This window comes from Clarias gariepinus, chromosome 15 (assembly GCF_024256425.1).
Source record: "Clarias gariepinus isolate MV-2021 ecotype Netherlands chromosome 15, CGAR_prim_01v2, whole genome shotgun sequence".
Lineage (NCBI taxonomy): Eukaryota > Metazoa > Chordata > Actinopteri > Siluriformes > Clariidae > Clarias > Clarias gariepinus.
Genome location: NC_071114.1, coordinates 10,715,366 through 10,738,669, shown reverse-complemented (window position 1 = coordinate 10,738,669; position 23,304 = coordinate 10,715,366). Strand labels below are relative to the sequence as shown.

Below are 23,304 nucleotides of genomic sequence, written 5' to 3'. Positions count from 1 at the left end.
GATGGCTAGACAACCGGGTCACAGCATCATCCAACTTGATCTGTATGGGGTTGTATAGCTGCAGACAGGCAACATGAGACTCAGAATTGGATAGAGCTATGGACGAACGTTTTTTTTAAAATCATAGCATCAAATAGTTGGGTGAATGTGCTTTGATTACCTGGGGAAGAGATAGAATCAGGATGCACCATGCTAGGGAATTAAGAAACCTTAAGAAAAATTAAGAAACCTGCTCAGAAACCTGACATTCATGTGGATGGTCCTTGTGGACATGTACCACCTACTAAAACATTATTGCAGTCCAAGTACACGCCTTCAATGCAACATTATCCCGTAGTTGCAGTGGCCTGCTTCAGCAGGATAATGCACTCGGTTACACTGCAAAAAATGTTCGGGAGATGTCTGAGCAACATGACAAAGACACAATCAACTTTTTTAAATTTCCCATATTTCTTTCATTAAAACTCAACAATATAATATTGATACTAAATTACATATTTAAATAGTCACCAACATAACCACGTGCTGATTTTTCAATTTTGACAAGTTGATAATTCATCTATTAAACAATTAAACAATAAATTTATTTATATATACCTGCAAACTAAACATAATCAATTTAACGGTGACATAACTGAAATTCTGACACCATTTAGCCCCGTTCTACATTTGAATTGTTTTTTCATCAAAGGAATTTAATTGAGTTCCACTGTACACATTCATTACAGCTGACTAAAACAAATGAGGCATTTTATGAAGGAAGACACATCAAGGCAAATGTTTTAGTTAGGCAGGGCAAAAAAGTAGAAGAAATTGTTTTCAATTGCACAAATTGATCTAATTTTCAGCACTGGCATCTGCAAACTGTTGCCCTGACCTATAAAAGGGCAGCAGGAAATGGAATTACAGAAACATCTCGAAATTCAAAGATTAGGAATTGTGCATGTTGGTGGATCTGATATTGAGGACTAATGGGTTCACCTTTAGGAGCACAGAAACAAATTACGGTAAAGGTCAAAAGATGCCATGCTGTTTTGTTTTTAGCCAAGATAAGGGCCTTGCTTAGGAAGCATGTCCATTCTGCAAAATCTGTCTATCTAATAGGTAGGAAAAACAGTAAAGTTAGGCTGCTCATGGTGCAAGTGAAAAAAATGGCAAAAGATGACGGTTTACGCATTTTCTTGTTTTTTGTGCAGGTGGTAATATGCAACCTAGTGGCTTTAGTTAAAGTGAAATTCAAGTTACCAAAAGGTGTGATTATTCAATCAAATCAAGTTTTCTCATTTCCTTTGAAATGAGTGTGCACAGTGAAGCACAGGAACATTTTTGTAAATGACATACAATTTATTTTCATTAAAATATCTCATTAATTTTACAATTAGAACCAGAAAGGTTTTTTCTTTCTCTTGTTATTTATAAATGATATGTTCCTATTTTGCCAGCAGAAACAAAGACTTGGTTACAGGCATGAATGTTTTTTTTTTTTCTTTTAAAAGCCAAGTGTCTGAAATCCAATAGCTTTAACATACCAATATCAGATATTTCGAGCTCTAAGCATGGACGTAAAAAAAAGGCAATGAGTAGTAGTGACAGAGACTAATGGGCTACTCAGAACATATCCAATACCACTTCAATCAGCATCATGTGCACACAAATGTTATACCATCTGTCCTAATATTGTTTTCATTTGAATATGATTCCCTGATTGGAGTTCAGACAGGCCACTGATAGAAACCTAATTAAAGAAGTGTGTAAGACTCAACATGGCAGCCATATTATACAGTACAAGTCTTGCCCTCAATTAAAATAGCTAATTATGTTGTTGCTAATTGGTAATGAGAAAATTGGCAGGTTTATCAGATTCTTCACGTGATGCCTGCTCTGATGTAGAGCACTATTATCTCTATGTCCTGACTAATATTTGATTAATGTTATCAAACTTCTCATACCCGCTAGCAGGACTTTTTGTTTTCTATTCCTGAGTTGAAACATGCGTCTAAAACCTCCTGGTATCTACACAGGGCGGACATTTTTTTGCACTTGGGGGATAAAAATATTTTGCTGTAAACTTCAATAGGATGAAATGTAAAAGCTGAACTATTACAATGTTAGTAGTGCCAGTGGTGGCTCAAAGGGTTAAAACTCTGGGTGGCTGATGGGAAGGGCGGGGGTTCAAGGCCCCACAATGCCAAAGCTGCCACTGTTGAGCCTTTGAACAAGACCCTTAACCTTATCACTCTGCTCAAGGGGGCGCTGTATCCTGGCTGACCCTGCACTCTGACCCAGCTTCCTAACTGGTATATATGAAAAAAAAAACTTTCACAATGCTCGAAGTTACATGCGACAAATATTTGAGTCTTTATTTTAAAAGTATGCAAAGATTGTAAACATCTAAAGTGTAGTATCTTGCAAACATATTGCACAGTCCTAATTATAATTACCATATTAATTAGATAATTTAACAACATAGCTTCCATCTTAATAATTTTTTGTTGTGTATGATGAACTAGAAATACAGATGCAGAACTCTGTCGCATTTTTAATGACCTTTGGTGGTGCAGTTTTACAAATAAAAAGTACGTTTTTGTAGTCTGTAATATATATACGTTACACTGTATAGGCAACAAACTGCTTGCTGGTTATCAGTATCCAGTTTTAAAACACTTCTCACATTCCATGTCCCATACGTTTATACATATGGCAGACACTTCTATCTGAGCAAAAAAAAAAAAAAACTCAAACATAGAGGTGTTAAAAGAAATGACAAGTGCTCAAAGACTATTTCAACAAACTGACAGGTGTGGCAAGAGCAGAGAAAAGAACACAAAGAAATACAGAGAATTAAACAGTGAGTGTTACTGTAGCAGTCAGGAGTGAGAAATATTACAAATCAAAGACCAAATCACCAAGTGCCTCTTTAGGTCTCATTAATGTGCAAAGAGTATGTTCTAAAATTGTTTGTATTTGTTGAGAAAAACAACTTGTGTCTTTTGTAACAAATATACATTTTTCTATGATCAGCTATTGAATTCTATAGAAAATATGGGAATACAATACACTATAACCAGTAGTGATATATTTATCGGGCCTTCAGATTCCCCAGAATGTGCCCAATAAACAAGTCTTTTTCATAGAGCCCTGACCTGGAACCCCACAGCACCCAAAGGGACCTCGAACCCCACAGCACCCAAAGGGACACCCTCCCAAAGATCTTGTGAAGTTATGGCTAGATCTGCCCTGATGACACAAGGGGTGTCTACACAATATTAATCTTGCTATATTTTGCATTTTAATGTTATAGCTGATCGGTGTATATATTGTGTGCATATGAAAATTTTTGTATGTATGTATGTATGTATGTATGTATGTATGTATGTATAGTATGTATGTATGTATGTATGTATGTATGGTATGTATGTATGTATGTATAGTATGTATGTATAGTTTGTATGTATGTATGTATGTATGTATGTATGTATGGTATGTATGTATGTATGTATGTATGTATTTATGTACTGTATGGTATGTATGTATGTATGTATGTATGTATGTATGTATGTATGTATGTATGTATTTATGTACTGTATGTACTGTATGTATGTATGTATGGTATGTATGTATGTATGTATGTATGTATGTATGTACTGTATGTACTGTATGTACTGTATGTATGTATGTATGTATAGTATGTATGTATAGTTTGTATGTATGTATGTATGTATGTATGGTATGTATGTATGTATGTATGTATTTATGTACTGTATGTATGTATGTATGTATGGTATGTATGTATGTATGTATGTATGTATGTATGTATGTATGTATGGTATGTATGTATGTATGTATGTATGTATGTATGTATTTATGTACTGTATGTACTGTATGTATGTATGTATGGTATGTATGTATGTATGTATGTATTTATGTACTGTATGTACTGTATGTATGTATGTATGTATGTATGTATGTATGTAAATTAAAGGTTTGGACACATCCTCTAATTCCTTAGTCTTAACCTTGGATTTTGAGGCTGGGAACTCTAACTGAACTTCTCCTTTGCAGCAGAGATCCGGTTTGGATTTGCTTACCTGGGATGCTCTTAATGAGAGCCAGTTTTATGGTGCCAAGGCAATAAGAAAAAAGCATGTGGGCAATAGTAAGTACAACATGATTCAATAGCCAGTAGATCCCGCTTTATCAGCAATAACTTAAAGTAATAATTTCCTGCAAGTCTCTTACATTATGGTGGAGAAATTTTGGCCTAGTCTTCCTTACAACATTGCTTCAGTTCATTGAGGTTTTTTGAGCATTCGCTTATGCACAGCTCTATTATAAAGTCCCAACACAGTATTTTAATTGGGTTGAGGTCTGGATTTTGAAAAAGCCATTAAAAAATTCTTGATACTTTACATTTTTAAGCTATTCTAATATCAATTTACAAGTGTGCTTCAGATCATTGTCTTGTTGCATGATCCAATTTTGACCAAGCTTGGCCAAACATTTGCCTCTAGAATACTGGTTTATACAGAGTTCATAGTTCATTGTCGTCTTATTGACTGCAAGGTGCTCAGGTCCTGTGACTGCAAAAACAGGCCCAAATCATCACCCCACCACTGCTGTGCTTGACAGTTTCATGGGGTGTTTCCACAGAAATGCTGTTTGGTTTCCCAATACATGATACTGGAGGCATTAAGGCCAAACAGCTCCATTTCAGCCTCATCTGTCCATTGGACATTGTTCTAAAAGCCTTGTGTTTTGTTTAGATCCAGTTTTGCAAACCTCAGACATTTTTTCATGTTCTGTTTAAACCTAAGACTTTCTCTTGGAAACACTCCTCCAAGCAAGCCATACTTGTTCCGTCTTCTTCTATTGTGCTGTTCTGGACTTTTACCACGCTCAGTGAGACCTGTAGGTTCTGAGATGTTTTTTTTTTGTATTTCCCTGAGCATTGTATGGTCTGACCTTTTGAGTGAATGTGCTGTGATGTCCACTCCTGGAGAGATTGGCAATTTTCTGGGATGCTTTCCACTTTCTCACTGTAGAAGACTGAACTTCAAACTGTTTGGAAATGCTTTTGTAACCCTTTCCAGATTGATGTGCAACAATTGCTTCTCTGTGGCCATTGCTTGTGTCTTTCCATCTTGGCATTGTGTTCACGCATCCCTGAATGCCCCAGACCAGCAAAAAGCCAGAGCTTCTGCTTTTATAGAGGTCTGCACACCTGATGATGACCAGTTAATCAAGGGATGATGATTAGCAGCACTTGGCTGCAACTTATCCTCCTAAATCTTGTGGAAGCAGTAAGAGGGGTATTGCTCACCTGTTTTATTTTTTTGGCCGTTTTTTTTTTTCCTTTCAATAAATAATGGCACAGTGAAAAAAGTTGTTATTCCTTTATTTGCAACACCATGTGAGGGCCAGAAATCTCCAAACAGCATGGCCTTTCCAAGTCAATTTTTCCTCACTGGAATGATATTCACTTTTGATTCAATGTAAAAAAAATAGCATTTTAAGAGTTTAATATATCCTGATGTTGCTCACATCGCTCCTGAGACTGCTGAGCCCTGACTCTTAGAGGAAGAGGGTGTAATTACTGCGGGCACGCAGTGTGATACACTTTCAGGAAGTCTGGCGATCAAGTGTTCCTGTCTTATTGTTCTAAGGCCTGAGGAAGCTTGCCCCTCCCAGGCTTTCATTTTGCTCCCAGAAACCACGTAGGAATACGCTGTGGGTTAAGAAGCCTTACAGCACTGTATGTCATATTTATTTGTCTACTAGGCATTTACCCAACACAAAAGCTCTATTACACTTTCAATATATTTCTCCCCCATGAGTCAATTTTCCTCTGTTTTCATCTCATATATTTATAAAAATAAATTATTCCCCAACTATAGCAAACTGTCAAACTCCCCTCTGGATTTAAAATAATAAAATCATTTTCCAGTGTTGAGATTTGCAGTATATATATAACTAAACTGAATGTGTCTTATGGGATGCACCTTTACACAGTGTGTTACATCTATAATGTCTTTATATTGCCTTTGTTTGAACTTTAAGATCTCCATCTTATCACCGTCTCCGAAATAAGAACATCACCTTATTAGTTTCTCTGAAAAATTTTGCTGTCGGGTACAAAATCACATGCTGTTAAAAAAAAAAAATCATGTTAGTCAGTTAGAAGCATTGGTCTAAGAACACATAATGTGGTGATGTGATGCTTTCCAGTCTGCCAATCATGTGACAGCGGTACATACAGTAGAATTATACATATACAGGACAGGAGCTATCCTTCACATCAAACACCAGAATGGGGGAAACGTGATGTTGGTGCCAGTTGAGCGTGTTTAAGTATTCCTATTGTATTTCTATGCAAAAGAGTTTCTAATATTTGCACCAAATTATACACCACAAAAAAAAAAAAAACTCCAGCGAGCAGCAGTTACAGATATAAACACTTTGTTAATGTGAAGATCGAAGGAGAATAGCAAGACTGGTTGGAGCGGACAGGAAGACTACAATAACTCAAATAACACCTGTTTACACCCATGGTGAGCATAAAAGCATGTCAAAATTTCACAACACATCAAACCTTGTGATGACAGAAAAAGACCACATCAGGTTCTACTTCTGTCAGCTCGGAATAAGAATTCTCATACAGACATAGGTTCAACAACATTGGGCAGCTGAAGGTTTGGATATTACATGGTTTAACATTTTTTAAAAATAAATTTGATATGACATTTTGAGTTGACAATTGTGTAACTATAAATTCTACTTTTGACATGGCTTTTTTTCTCGTTTTTGCATTAGCATTGGACATAATAGCATTATGGTCCCTGTATCAAGCTTCTCATGAGTGGCTGGCCTTTTACTGCTCCCTGCCTTTTATATGTGCAAACATTTAGAAAAACAGCCCTATCATTTATTTCTCTAACATTTACACTGTGCTGATTGAAACATCCAGTAATTCAAATGTTTTGCCAGGCAACAGCCTGGCCCATTTTCACAAACAATCAAAATCAAGACTAAGTAGATTGGGAGTAACCATTTTAAGAGCTAATTGCAATAAATAAATCCACAGCATTTTGGATGAACAAGGCAAGCCAGATCAAAACAGCTTGGGTGAGTTTATTATTTCTAGGTCATCACAAAGATGTGAAACTCAATTTTTTCTAGATGCATTATTATTATGAACGTTAGGTGTAACTGTACTATTAGTAGTATGGCGAAAACATTGGTAGAGGTATCTTTTTTTAAAGAAATCCTACAGAATCTTTTTAGATCTAACAGTCCAAGGCCACAGCAAGCACATTTCTTTCTGACAGTAGTTCGAAAAGATGCTCTTGCACCCTCAAAAAACAGATGAAAGTACATGTAGAACAGTAAGAACTGCTCTCTTCTGTACATATCAACCAACATACTGTATCCCCATGTATAAATTGTGTCACTCTGACTAACAGTAAAGAGAAGAATGCTATCATTTCCACCAAATCTCTTGGTATGGATGTCTGGCCCAGAATGGCTGTGTCTTCATCAAGATTCCAGTGTGCAATCTCACATTATTAAAGATGTTAATGGTAGTACATTAAACCTGATTACAGCACAGCACTGTTGGATTACCATGTAGGATTGGTCAGAAGCGTGGATCATTTTCTTGATAACAGCATGCCTCTGACAGTGAAATGTACGACATGGGTGCCAGGACCAGGGTTGGGAACCTGTGGACTAAGTCAATGTCTCCGTAAAAGGTACATGCATTTTGTAGCATCTTAATGTAATCTTGAAAAAACTAAAAGTTCATTGGCTTTCTTTTAATATTTTGTCATCTCTCTGGTTTGCTTCAGGTTTTTGCTATCTGATACCTATTGCAAGTTTTCTACTTCCTGTTTTTGTACAGCCTTAGCTACAACAGCCTCTATTCTTTCACTGCTTCTAGTCATGACCTCTGTTTCTTCGCCTTTGTTCTCTGGCCTTAGTTACAATCTCCACTTGTTCCTTGAACTTTCCCAGTCATAGCCTGCAACTTCCTGCAACTGTCCTAGCTGTAGCGCCTTTTCCTCCACTCATACTTATTCTATCCTACTGTATATTCTGTCCATGTCTTAGCCTATTCTCCTTCACTTAATTAAAATTATATCCCTCTTTTCTTTACCAGTAAAAGTTATAGCCTGTCTTCCTTCACCTGGCCTGGTCCTAGCCTCATTTCCTTAATCTGTCCAAGTCATAGCCTCATGTCCTGCAAAGGTCTCAGTTGTAGTGCCTTTTCCTTCACCTGTACCTCCTCTATCCTTTCATCATTCTCTTGTTGCAGTTGTAGCCTGTCGAAGTTCCCAATGGTAGTTCCACTTTCTTCCCCTATCCCAATCATAGCATCGCCCCCGCCCCCGCCCCCTTTGTTCTTCACTTGTGGCCTGTATTCGTTCATCAGCTTTAGACAATTTGCCTGCTCCATCTCCTGTGGAAATCTTTCTGTATGCATTTCGAGACCAGATTTTTCCTCAGCGCCCATTTCAGGCATTCAACCCTACTTGTCGTGCATCATATCCCCCCCCCTAAGCATTGCCCAGAGTCCGGCACTCAGGCACTCTGCCATCCTCATGCATATCCCCTAAACATTCCCCAGTGTGCATCCAGGCACTCTGCCATCCTCGTTGTCAATTTCAGCTGCTGGTCATGTGCTACACTCTGCACCATGCCCTTATTTTCTTCCTGCTCTAGCTCATGTTTAGTTCCTGCTCCTGGTTCTGCACTAGACTTTATTTTAGACTATTTAATTAGACCTCAATTACAGTAGTGCATATTATACAAAGGAGTATTACACAACGGTATGGACCGTCACCAGGATCCGGATTCGATTCCCGGCCAGGTTCGATTCCCGTCTCTGTGTGCATGGAGTTTGCATGTTCTCCGTGTGCTTGGTGGGTTTCATCCCATAGTCCAAAGACCTGCAGATTAGGCTAATTGGCATTTGCAAATTACCCGTAGTGTGTGTATATGTGGTCCCTACGACCCTGAATACAGTATAAAGCGATATAGATGATGAGTGAGTGAATGAGTTTTTGCACAGGGTTTGCATTCTGCTTTAATTTCGGTTTTGTCTTATACTTCCTGTCCTCCTGTTGCACCAGCTCCACCCTGACCAATGTCTTTGTATTTTTGTCTCAGGAGGAGGGTTTGTGTATACTGTACATCCTTCTGTTTTTGATTACTTGCATATTGTTTGCAGGAAAGCTGTGATCCTTAATTGCTTTATTCTAGTTTTCCTATAGTTGTCCCAGACTCCTCAACCTAGGTCTAAGTATATTTGTTGTCTGATTTTAAACTTAAATGTCCATGATTATTCTTCAACTATCCAATAAATCTGGCTAAACCCAACTCCCTCCCAACCAGCACTGTATCGTCTCGTTACTGTGTCTGCGGGAGCTGACTGAGGAAGAGGACAGGAAGGGTCCGGTTTGGAGAAACAGGAAACTGATGAAAGGAAATGATGCATGTCACACAGGCACACAGTGCTGTTGGTAAAATGTGAACAAGTCTCAAGGCGCAAATGGAGTTCTTCGTCAAATCACAGATGAAACTCTTACTTTTAGCAGGTAGGAGGCCTATATATGTAATTTTTCTAAATGAATGGCATGTATCTCAAGAAACATTTGATAATCCATTCTGTTTGTTTTTCCTCTGCTCAAAAAGTCTGGCTTTCAAGTAAGCTGGGTCCATGCGAATGTTCAAAAAATTGCAGTCAATGTGCCCTCAACGCAAGCTGTAGGAACAATGCCTGTTGGTGTAATCAAGGTTTTATTGGAAACGGATCTTTTTGTACAGGTGAGTGATTTTTTTTTTTTTTTTTATGCGTGACTGCATTGCATTTCACCCTGTCCTTGACATAAATGAAAATCTATATGTATTTTAAGTTGTGGAAAATTTTACCCATCATTAAACTGATATGGAAAATATACTTTAAATAAATGATATAAAAATACATTTAGAAAATAATGGACATTTACATTTAGGGAAAATGCTGGTCTAAGCTGGTTTACGCTGGTAGCAGAATGAAAATCTTTTTGTTTTTTGGAAGCTGAGTTTCTGAATTTGCTATGACAAATGATCTTGCTGTGAATAATAAATGAATTTTGAGGCTTGTTACTGTCACGATTACCATATGTAACATTTCTACTTTTCTTGTCTTTGCTTTTGTTATTTTTATGGTATATTTACATAAATTTGTTTTGTTTCAGTAATGGGTGAAACTGTTTGTTAAAACATTTATTCAAAGTTATTATATAATATAATTCAATGTAATTACTAAGGAGCAGACTAAATGAAAGGGTTTTTTTTACATGGTAAGGAAAACTATGTGGTCATGCACCCAAAAGGAGCATGTTATAACAAACAGTTCCAAAGTCACTAATATCTTTGACAGCTAATAATATCCTTCTGGCTCAAACGCAGTGGGCAATAGAGAGCAAGGCTATCTTAATTATAAATGAAATCATAAATGAAACCAGATTTAATGGGGGCTTCCTCCTAAAAGTAAGAGGGAGAACATTATATTTCCAGACTTAATGTTGATTGTAGGACAGGACCACCACCTTTGATGACCATCTGATTACAAACGTTTTCACCCCCATGTCTATTCTATTTAGAATTTTATTCAGTTCAGTCACTCGTTTATCTATTATAGCACATTACTAGGAAATTACACATGGCTATATATATAAAACGTGTGTGTGTCTGTGTGTATATACCCACACAGAGACTTTCAAAAAAATGTTTACAAACTTTAGAAAAAGAAAAAAAGTGTGATGTATATTATATTAATATAATAGTAATTATGTTATGTGGCTGCTTGATAATTATTTACTGATAGCCAATGATCCACATTTATTTATTTATTTATTTATTTATTTATCTTATACTTTTGTATACTCTATGTAGATTATGATGAGTGTGTAAATGCCACTAACATCTGTGGTGATAATGCCAACTGCACAAACGTAATAGGAAGCTATTACTGTACCTGCCATAGAGGATATAACTCAACGGGAAAAGAACAATTTCAACCAAATGATGGAACATACTGTAAAGGTGAGACATTATTTATGATTTGTCTACATTTACATTTCAGATGCATGACTACATATAAAAATCATTAGCATTTTTCTATATAGGCAAAAAAAAAAAATACAAACACATTTTTGTTAGGTCTAAGGATCATAATGTATTTTGAAGTAGAAATATGAAATTGTAAAAACAGGTTAGTTTTTTTTTTTAACCTGGTGAAAAATTGAAGAAATAAAAATTGAAAAAACTGTTGGTTTGTACTGTAATGTACCTGCTTACAGTACAATAGAAGTTCTGTATATTATTTATATTAGGCTGTGTTAATCTGTAAGAGTTGGTGGCTTAATTTTACAAAGCAATGAAAAGTGCCTCTTTTTTAAGAGCTAGGATTTGCAAGCAGTTAAATTAATATTTTGAACATTTCTTTTAGATTATTCAAATTGCCTTGTCTATTTTCAGGTTTGTTTATTTAATTATTTATAATAGGAGCATCTGAGGCAAGGTTTTTTAAAAGCGTCTTCACCATAGCCTTTAAAAACACATGTGCATTTAAACACTGAGATAGAAAATGGGGTAGATTTTTGTTGTTGTTGTTGTTGTCAAATGCAATATGTGGCATAAAAGCAAGAAATAAAGATTATTATATTTCCACTGTATTAATGAATGAATAATTTAAGTTGTAATTCATCACTAAACATTTATTTTCATTTAACAATACGGCTCAGTTTTCAGCAGTTATAAAATAGCACTTGATCCAGTAGGTTTTTTAACCTCTATGTAGAAAAAACGTATATTTTATGTATTTAATATTGGCCTAGTTTTTTAATGTAAGTATAAATGTTCATTTCAGCATGAAATATTCTGATTGGATTTAATGGTCAGAGCGTGGTGTTGGATTTAGCACTCCTCCTCGCTCATGTCAGTATCATCAAAAAAAAATGGGCTTAGGTTCAAGGTCAGAATTGTGCACAACTGAGACACATGCTTTTTACTCCTACTCCACCCTGGCATGTGCAATTCCTATGCAACTGTCTGAGTACTGCATACCTATCTGGATATGCCTGAGGTCTGAATAACAATGTTGTAATATAATATTTCAGCATTCACTCTTCACAATGCACACATAACTCAACTCTGAATAAGGTCCATGAAGCTGACTGTTTGTGTGTAACCAAACATCGCTCCTGTGTCTTGTAGATCGTAATGAGTGTGAGAGTAACCAGATTTGTGGGCCATTCTCCAAATGTCACAACACAAATGGCTCTTACTACTGCACATGCCAGAGAGATTACACAACATCATCAGGAAGGATTCGCTTTCATCCAGACAGGACGATTAAGTGCAAAGGTGACTTCAGCTATTATGGCAACGTTTTATGCATTTCATATATGCTGTTCCAAAACTTAAAATTGTGTTTTGATTTTTTAGAGGATCCAAATAAGGACTGCCACCAGGACACAGATTGTAGAACAAAGACTGTTAAAACCACAATTAAAAATGTAAGTTTGTCAAGTCAAGTCAAGTCAAATTTATTTATAGAGCACAGCTACAACCGTAGTTGATCCAAAGTGTTTTACAATAGAAATAAACAGCGAAAAATAAATAAATAAATAAATAAATAAATAATTAAAAAAAACACAATACATCAATGAAGTGTTTAAAATATGCAGCATGAAGTCAAATATTAAGACAAAAGAGTCTTCACAAACATTACTTATACTGAAATATATATAATAATTGTGTGTGTGTGTGTATACATATATATATATATATATATATACACACACAACAGAATGAAAAAAATTCACACACTAAAACACACACACACACACACACACACACACACACACACACATATACGCATCACAGATTTTAATACACTTATACTGAAATATAAATCATAAATATACAATAGTGTAAAAAAAAATCTAAATCCAACTTTAAATATATACCCAAATGCATCATTTTAATATATTATACACAGAGTATATAAATTAAAACAGTGTAAATAATTTTTCTTTGTTTAAATAAATATTATAAAATGCAGTATGAAAACTGTATATGAAACGATATGAAAAATTTATGACATGGTAATCAAAGAATGTCACAGAAATGCAGTTCTGGGTTTAAAAAATTTTTTTGATAGAAAAAGATTTGTCTTATTTTTTTTAAACAAGACGAATATGATCTCTTAGAACAGTTGTGTATCATGTGTCATGGTGTGGTCACACTTTTAATCAAAATAATTAACACTATCTCACTATCGTTATTTCTACTAATAGACATATCACACTATACAAACGGTATTTCTCCAAGATTCAGAGCAAGAATAGGTTTAGTTCCGAAGGATAAGAAGGATGATGATTCCAGTATCTCTATTAATACATGCATATAGATGATCAGATACTTACACCACCTTTCTAACAGTTTTTTAAAAAAACACATTTTAATCCTTGACCTTGTTGGTCAGGTTGTGTTTAGGAAATAGTTGTTCATGAAACAGTACGTTTCATTATGATCACTAGCTTTCTGAGAAATAGGGCTTGTTTTCCAGGAAGGAATGAAGTAGGATGAGAATTTATTTATAAACAGCCGTCCGAAAGTGAAGTCGGTGCTGGCCCTCCGGATGTTCCAATATCTACGTATGAGGGAGAATGGTGCTCTCTGGTGGCACAACTGAGATGATACCAGCAAAGTTGCACAGTTAAATCTCGGTTACATTAACTAAGTCTAATCTAATTTGTTTTGTTCCTTCGCTTTTCTTCCCACCATTTCGCCGGCACTCAGAATAATCAATCGTTCTTTATAAGTTCTTCATAACAGCCTATATTTGTCCTCATAGGAAAGAACCAATTGGGGGTAGGGGAGATTGTTATATGCTGATGTGAAGATATCTTATCATATCCATATGATTACTCCAATCTACATCCTACAGAGGTTGTGTAATTCTATTTATTTTTGCTTAAATATTTTATTGAGCTAGAGCATAATAAAAAATTGACAGCGCATCTTAATATTAGAGGTTTCCATTTATCACAGTTTTTTTCATTTCTTCAAGAAGAAAGACAATGAATGATGTATGGGAAAGGAGGGGAAGGAAATGTGTACAAGTATTTATACTTATACTTCTATAGAAGATATATCACTTACTCAACATCTATACCGCTTTATCCTGTATACAAGGTTGCGGGAGTCCTGGAGCCTATCTCAGGAAAGTTGAGACAGGGTAGACCCTGGACAGGGTGCCAATGGATGGCAGGGCACACACACGCACACACACACACACTCATTCACACACTAAAAGCAATATATATATATATATATATATATATATATATATATATATATATATATATATATATATATATATATATATAAGCTTCTATACAGTTTACATGTAATATACTGTATGGTCTGTTAGGGCCTTTAGTAGAAAAAAGAAAAAAAAGCTATGTGGTTCACAATTTAGGGGAGTCCCTCCACAACGTATTACTGAAATCCAACATTCGCGCTTCCTCTTATTGCACATTACTTTAAGTGTGATTAGACATCAGAGGCAGTCAGTGAAGCAAAAATCTGCAATTGCTATAATTTAGAGCAAATGCAGTCGCTGATGGTTAATCAAACTGCCGAATGGTGTTTAAAGCCTCTTAATCTCTCATCTTTGTAGATCATTAACTTGCCAGATCCACAGCAGCAAATGGAGGAGATAAAAAAGCAAACATCAGGTGACCTTGCTCCAGTCGAAATAATCTCATACATTGAAGCCATGGAAGCCTCTGCATTACGTTTCGCAAACAAGTCTCAGAAAGACAGTGCCATAAGTGCCACGATCAGGGTAACTTCTACACTTTTTTACCTAAACGGTGTTCAAAATGTACTTTAAATAAATATTTAATACTCTATTGAATCATTACTAACAAAAATATCTCAGCTTGAATATTACGCAATATGTATGTATGTAATGTCATATTCAATAGTTAGTACCCCCTCTTTATTTATTTTTTCTGTGTAAAAAAAATCATAAAAATCATCTGATCATCGCGGGTCTCAACATTAGGCAAATACCGAACAACCTCAGACAAAAAACTATTTAATGTATATTGTTTTTTAGTGTGCCATTAGTGATTTTACAAAAATGAAGCAAAAAATAAAAAACATGCAGGCAATATTAATTACCCCAATGATTTGGTAGATGGTACATCCACATTTAGCAGCAATAACTTACAAGTAATCACTTCCTGCATGCTTTTTCTCAGTCTCCCATGTCATTGTGGAGGAATTTTGGCCCGTTCTTTTTTACAACATTCATTTAGTTCTTTGAGGTTTTTGGGCATCTGCTTATGCATAGGTCTCTTAAGTTCCCACCACAGTATTTCAGTTGTATTGACTCTGATTACTTGCCATTCCTAAACCTTGATTCTTTTATTGTTCCATCATTCTGATATGGATTTACTGGCATGCTTCGGGTCATTGTCCTGTTGCATGAGCCAATTTCAACCAAACTTTAGCTGTCGGACAGATGGCAATTGCTTCTAAAATACTCTGATACTCTAAGAAGTTCATCTTTGACTCAATGACTGCAAAATGCTCAGGTCCTGTGGTTGCAAAACAAGCCCAATTCATCACCCCACCACTGCTGTGCTTGACATTGGGTATGAGATGTTTCTGCTGAAATGCTTCATGTTTTTTGGCAAACACAGCCTGGGTTTTAAGGCCAACCAACTCCACTTTGGCTTCATTTGTCCATAGGACATTGTTCCAAAAGTTGTGGTTTGTTTAAATGCCATTTTGCAAACCTCAGGCATACTTCCAAAGTTCTGTGTCCTTTTTAGACAGAGAAGGTTTCTCCTGCAATCCCTTTAAACGAAACATACTATTTCAGTCATCTTCTAATTGTGCTGTCATGGAAATTAACATTTAACATGCTTAGTGAGCCCCGGAGACTTTTTTTTATTTTTTATTATTCTCTAAGAATGTAAATGTGCTGGGTCATCCAGTCCTGGGAAGATTGGCAACTTTCTGAACGCTTTTAACTTGTGAATAATCTTTCTGCAGAACGTTGAATTCCAAATTGTTTGGAAATGGTTTTATAACACTTTCCAGATTGATATGCAGCAACAATTGCTTCTTCAAGACCATTGCTTGTCTTTTCCTCTTGGCTTTGTGATAACATAGACACTAAATGCTCCATCCTGTGGAAACAATAAGGGGCTACTTAGTATTGCCCATTTTTTTTCTTTCTAGCTTTATTTTTGTTAAATTAATAATGGCATGATAAAAAAAAAGTTGTTCTCTAAGGTTGTATTTGCCTCGTAATAATACCTGCTATGATCAGATGATTTTTATGATGTTTTTTCAAAAAAAAAAAAACAGAATTAAAAAGATGTGGTACTAACTTTTGAACATGACTGTATGTAAAGTAAATATTAACAGTCTGTCAAGCTTTAATTTACAAAATTTTACATTTAATGTCTTTTTTCTTGTAGAGTTTGGTTCAAAGTGTGAATAACTTGGTGGAAAAGGAGGAAAAGGTGGCATGGAATAGAATGAGTGAAGATACCAAGGACCATTACATGACTAAGTTATTACACACAGCAGAGCAGGGAGCAGTGGCACTTTCTCAAGCCTACAAACATTCAGCTGAAGTGGAAATTAAACAGGCTGACATGGGTACGGCAAGCGGCACAGTGATTTTGTTTTATTTTGTTAAACATTCACACGGTTGAAATTCACAAAAGTTTAAGTACATTCTTACAGCACAAGTGTAATTTCTGAGAAATAGCCTTAGAAAATCTAATTATCACAGTTTAATCTTTTTTATTCTTCTATGCAATTAAAAAAAACTACTTGCTACTTAATCCAAAAATTAGCAATATTAGCTAGCTACTTAAACACATACAGTACGTGTAATAATGTAGTCAGTGGCTTTAGCTATCCATTGTTGATAACAATAAAATGTTTTACGGCTATTTGGCTTTACTAGCTAAGCTAGCGAGATTTGCCAACAATCTAGTTAATGTAACAATAATGAAGTTACATACAGTAATTTAAGAAAATCATAGCACAAACAAGCTGGATTATTATCATGTACTGCGTAAACACATAGTTGAGTTTAGGGCTAATTATAACTATTATATAATGTGAAAGTCATGGGCATCAGCAAGCTAACTAACATTAGGATAAATAGACTTCATGCTGCCACATTGAATGGAGACTAGGTTAAATAATAGTTAAAAAAAGACTACATTTTTACTTTGGAGCTATTAGCTTTTAAAGAAATATTAATAGCAAATCGAATTGCCAAAGAACTGTTTGATCATCATGCGTTTCTTGGTTTACAGAACTGAAATTCTACAAAGTTCACCCCCAGAAAAAACAGGACCCCAGCATTTCAGCATCACTGGGTGGCGATTCTATTTCACTTAGTCTCAAACATACGAAAGAGGAAAATACTAACAGTAAGATTTCAAAATCTCAACGTTTTAATTAAGGCTGTTACAATTTTATTTTAATTTTTGATTACGATTCTGATTATGTGACAACAGATGTTAATGTGTGATGTGATATCTTTGTGAATTAGGAAGCGTTTCCGTTATATTCCTGCACTATGACAGCATTGGGTCTCTGATGAAGCCCAATTCAGACCCCGGTGTGATTGACTACAGTCGATACGCAGAAGCAGGAGAGATCACAGTGAATTCTCCTGTAATAGCTGCTGCCATAAGTCCACCGGATGTTTTCCCATTGGATCATGTGACCTTCACACTCAAACACTATGAGGTACTAGTCTATACTGTATGCTGGCAAACTATAATATGCCTAAAAAAAAAAAAAGTGGACAAATACTGTATTACTGTAAATACCGTATTATGTATTATATGACTGTATTTTGTACATCTACAGTATATATAGAACATGGCATCAGTTAGTAAACTAATATTAAGTATGATGCTCTAGGAAATACGTGACTTGTAATACACAGACTACAGACTCACTCAATTTTTTTATATGATACCCAGTACTTACAGTATTATATTGCTTTTCCCCTTAATCATATTTATCTTCTGAATAAGCCTATAGACCCTGAAATAGACGAGAGCAAATGTGCTTTCTGGGATTATTCACTGAGCAACATGAAAGGTCACTGGTCCATCGAGGGTTGTAAGCGCTCTCGTGTCAACAAGACCCATACTACCTGCTCCTGTAATCATCTGACACACTTTGCTATCCTCATGTCCTCTGGTCGTGCCAATGTGAGTTAATCAAAAGTCAACAAATAAAGTTAAGCTCTGTTTAATATTAAAATGTCTGATTAAAATGTCTGGGAAAACAGAATGTATTCATGTACTGTCAGATTCAGATTTTACTCTTTTATTAGAGCACATGTATCAACAGATTGTATTATTATTTTTTTTTACATAATTTTGTCAAACTAAAGTTTATTGTCTAGATAATGTAGTGGAGAAATTTGCCTGGCAAGTATGAGTTTTTATGAATAAAAATAATTATAACATTTATATTTCTAATAGTTAGTTTTTCTATTTAAGGGTTTATGATCTACACGTAGAGCAACATTCTGTAGATTTAAGTAATGAATCTCAGCAGGTAGGCTATAATCGATGCATAGAGCTTAAGAGAGAAAGTGTGTATCAGTATAGGTTTAATATTATATACAATAAATTTCCATGGTTTAACAATAAACTGAAAAACATTTCATCTATACTTTCAATAAAAATTTTGTTTGATAATTTTATTTTTGTTTGATCCTTTTTGGCACAAATCTCATTCCATATGAGACTGACAACCAGATACTACATAATCTTCTTTTTTTTTTTTTAAATACCTGCTGTTTCTCCTTAGCTTGCTGCACACTACAATGTTCTGACTCGCATCACTCAGCTGGGAATGGTGATCTCCATAATCTGCTTGTTCATGTGCATCTTTACCTTCTGGTTCTTCAGTGAGATTCAGAGCACCAGGACAACCATCCACAAGAACCTGTGTTGCAGCCTTTTCATGGCCGAGTTCATCTTTCTGATTGGCATCAATATGTATGCACACAAGGTGAGCTTCCAGGATACTGTACATACATGTCTGTAAGTTTATATCATTGAGTATGAGCAAATAATGTGGAGGATTCACTTTAAATATATAGTCCAGTATTCACTTCATTTATTTTGATTTTTTCATATTTTACTTTGTGCCCTGGTGCCTGTCTTAGAGTTTTAAAACAATTCCGTATATTGTATGTAAATCTAGACAATGAAATGTCCCAGTAATTATATCCATATAGATTTTTAAACAAGCTTTAATGATTTGTGATACATTGTGGTACAAACAAAAATAGACATTTGCCATTAAAGTGTCTATTTCAATCACAGGATTTTTTAGTGTAATGTTACAGTATATGCCATACAAGATGTTAAAGGAGGCTGATCTTTGTACAAAATGCGGTAATTAATGGCAATAACAGTGTTTATAACAGTTAAAACAGTTGTTTTTAGACATAATTTTTAAATATGAAAAAAGTATCAATATGTCTTTAATTTGTATTTGTAATATGGATTTTCATTTGTATTTATTCTCCTGAGCCTTATGCCCCTTGTGCATTCCTCATATAAGGACCGTTATATCTAAATGTTTTCTTAAAATTCTTTCTGTTTGATGACACTAATTAAATTCATTGTTATTAGATGCTAAAAGGAACATTGAGGAGAAAATGCAATTTACACACCAGCAGAGCCTGGACCTCAGGAGGTTAACATATAACAATCCTATGTTTAAGGTTTAGCTTGGAATTAGAGTTTCTGGAAAACAACAATCAAAAAAAGGGTCTCGAATTGCAAGTAAAACCTGAACGAAGTTGAATGTGTGGATAACCCCTTAATGGGAGAAGTGTATTTGATGACTTTAAAAAAATATTACACCTTAATTGTATAGAAAATAATTTTCTTTTTTGTTTTAGTTGTTTTGTTCAGTTGTTGCTGGGTTGCTGCATTATTTCTTTCTGGCTGCTTTCGCATGGATGTGCATCGAGGGCATACACCTGTACCTCATTGTTGTTGGAGTCATCTACAACAAAGGCTTCCTACATCGCAATTTTTACATATTCGGCTATGGCAGTCCTGCAGTTGTCGTCTTAATATCTGTAACTCTTGGCTACAAATACTATGGTACAAATTCTGCGTAAGTATACTGCCCTGAACAGGACACTGGGGATTATAATGTTAACTGTCACAATATTCATAAAAATACTATAAAAATGCACAAAATGTCTTAAGTTTTCTTTGCTTTTGCTTTCCAATAGATGCTGGCTAAGCACAGAAAGAAATTTTATCTGGAGTTTCATTGGACCTGCGTGTCTAATTATTTTAGTGAGTTTTTTCCATCACCTTGATTTTTATTCTTTTAAAAATAGGTAACTAAGAAAAAACATAGGCATCTGTGAGATCACTTATGAGAAGGATAGGAGATAGCACAAAAAAATATATGATTGTTTTAATGCGTGGCCATAAGATCAGATCCCTAAACACAAATTGAAGTTAGTCTATTTTTTTAATATCATATCTAGGTGAATTTGCTGGCGTTTGCTGTCATCATGTATAAAGTATATCGCCACACGGCTGTCAAGAAACCTGAGATCAGTCACTACGAAAATATCAGGTAAAGAATATGTCATAATTTGTGAGATATTGTAAGATAAATATTACAAATGAGAAATAATAAATCTGTCCATAATATTTATTCGCTTGAACCCAGGTCTTGTGCAAGAGGAGCTCTGGCTCTTTTATTTGTACTTGGAGCTACATGGACATTGGGTGTGGTGCACATCCTCAATGAGACCACTCTCACGGCCTATCTCTTCACATTCGCTAATGCCTTCCAGGGGATGTTCATTTTTATCTTCCTTTGTGTTTTGTCTAGAAAGGTAAAGATTATATCATTCAGTTCTGTTTACTTTCTAATTGTTTAAAATAATTTAAATATTATCTCTAAAACGTCCACTTCTCCTTTTAATAGGTTCAAGAAGAGTATTACAGAATGTTCAAGAATGTTCCATGTTGTTTTGAGTTCCTGAGATAAGGAAACCACATCTTTGGACTGTCACCATCATGGAAGCTTACTAAAAAAATATTTTATAACTTATAATTATTTGAGGTGAACCTTGAGACTAAAAATCTATTTTTTATATTTCTATGTAGCAAATGCAACAATTCAGGCCCTTTATTACACCAAAATTAAAAGTAAAAGTAGCATTATATATTAGTAAATAGTAGTTAATATATTAATTTGTGTGGGAGCCTGGGAAAACCCCAACAGATGACAGTGTGACTCAGTTATGACATAAAAAGAGCTTTTTGCCTGATGATTCAATATGGCTTATACTTCAGTATCTAAAAATATTTAATTTTGAATTTTAGTAAATTACCATTCTTACAGTATAAATGCTATGTATCTCTCAGCCAAGTTCAGTACATTCAAGCACAATCATGAGGCTGACTGCTGACTTGACAGTTATCCAGTTTGCGGTTTATCATCCACACCCTCCACAAGGAATGTAAGCCACAGAAGGTCTTTGCTGAAAGAGCTGGTTGTTCACAGATTGCTGTATTGGAGCAAATTCATGTTAAGTTGACCAGAAGGAAATTGAGTTTAGGCTTCACCAGGAATGGAGTGAGGCTGGAGTCAGTACATCAAGAGCCGCAATGCACTGCTTTTTTCAAGAAATCCGCCACAACTTTTTTATTTCTAGTATCAAGCCACTCCTGAACAAAGACAGAAGCTTACCTGGCATAAGCATAAAATTAGACCGATTCTTAGATTATATATTTTAATTGGAAATTTGAGTCCCAGAGTCTGGAGAAAAAGTGAAGAGGCACATAATTCATGTTGCTTGAAATCCAGTGTGAAGTTTCTACAGCTGGTGATGGTTTGGGGTTCCATGCCATCTTCTGGTGTTGACCCACTGTGGTTTATCAAGTCCAAAGTCACCAACAAAGTCAAAGAAGATGTGAAACACCCATCCCAACAATACAGATAAGCGGAAGGCTGCTATTAAACTAACCTGGAGTTCAATAACGCCTCAGCAGTGCCACAGGCTGATCACCTCATTACCATACAATGCCGTTCATGGTAAAGAAGCTCGAGTATTGTGTGCAGAAATAAACATACTTTTCATTAGACATTTCTATGTTGTAAATATTTGTGTTGTAAATATTCTAATATTTTGAGATATTGGATTTTTGATCTTCATGAGCTGTAAGCTGTAAACCTTCAAATTAAAACAAATTAGTTTAATTTACATGTAATGAATATAGAAGTAGTTTTTCTTTTTGAATTTAATTATGGAAAAAGTTTCTCAATATTCTAATAATTTCAGGTGCACTTGTATTATAAAATTTCACTATATGAAGGGTTTTCCAAGGCTGCTACACATTTGTTATTGACTGCATATTTCAAACATATATTTGAATAAAGCCCAAAATTTACTTTTGCTTTTAGGTAACAATAAATGTACTGCACTTAACTGTACAAAACCTATTATATACACATATTAGTTCTTCTGATCATTTATTTACCACAGAGTTTTGTTTACACAGTATTTAAAGTTGCCGAACTCAAAATTGTGTTTCTGTTTGTACAAGAGTTGTATTCTAAGTGTACTGTATAAATCCTTGTTAATATCTTTGTTAATAAGTAACTTTTGGATATATTTTCATTTTGCCACTGACCTTTCATTTGGTGTCAAAACTTGACTGTAGCAATAATAAAAAATATATTTAGTCAAAAATATGAGAATGATTGTTTGAATGTATTGACAATGCCAACAGTTTTTAAGGCCCCATTTGTTATTGTTTCATTACAGTTTATTCACTATAAACACCAAAGACTAAACTAAATGTATAAAATAATACAGAATAGAATAAACCTATATATTTTTTTTTATTTTATTTTTTATTTTTACATTTGTTTTTCCTTTTTTGTGGACTTTATTAACCAGTTGGTTTTGGAATCCTTAAAGCATGATTAATTAGTATGTTAATAAATATGTACTTAGTAGAGAATAGGACTGTTAAATACATAGATATAAGTAAAATCAAGTCACTTTAAAAACAAGTAGTGTCTTTGATGTGATATACAAATCTAGTCTTTTAAAACAGCAAATCAATAAAGTTAAAATAAAATAGTAAGTTTCAAAAAATGGTCATCATTAAAAGACAAAGCACAACTAATATTTTG

At 34.9% G+C, this 23,304-nt stretch overlaps 1 protein-coding gene across 1 annotated transcript; it reads left to right on the top strand.

Annotated features, from left to right (window-relative positions):
* The first annotated feature begins 9,383 nt into the window (after nt 1–9,383).
* adgrl4 (adhesion G protein-coupled receptor L4) lies at nt 9,384–22,907 on the top strand. The gene is made up of 16 exons (XM_053513858.1): nt 9,384–9,593; nt 9,691–9,822; nt 10,936–11,085; nt 12,259–12,408; nt 12,490–12,560; nt 14,732–14,899; nt 16,551–16,734; nt 17,406–17,522; nt 17,645–17,844; nt 18,138–18,317; nt 18,925–19,128; nt 20,030–20,250; nt 20,372–20,438; nt 20,636–20,727; nt 20,824–20,992; nt 21,085–22,907. The coding sequence occupies exons 1-16, from the start codon at nt 9,548–9,550 to the stop codon at nt 21,145–21,147; spliced, it is 2,214 nt and encodes a 737-aa protein (XP_053369833.1). The 5' UTR covers nt 9,384–9,547; the 3' UTR covers nt 21,148–22,907.
* The last annotated feature ends 397 nt before the right edge of the window (nt 22,908–23,304 follow it).

What these genes read in the sequence shown, in the direction of transcription:
- adgrl4 (XM_053513858.1), top strand. Translation starts at nt 9,548, where the DNA reads ATGGAGTTCTTCGTCAAATCACAGATGAAACTCTTACTTTTAGCAG. An exon ending in CAGGACGATTAAGTGCAAAG is followed by an intron (nt 12,409 to 12,489) that starts GTGACTTCAGCT and finishes TTGATTTTTTAG; the next exon opens with AGGATCCAAATAAGGACTGC. An exon ending in GAAAGAGGAAAATACTAACA is followed by an intron (nt 17,523 to 17,644) that starts GTAAGATTTCAA and finishes TTTGTGAATTAG; the next exon opens with GAAGCGTTTCCGTTATATTC.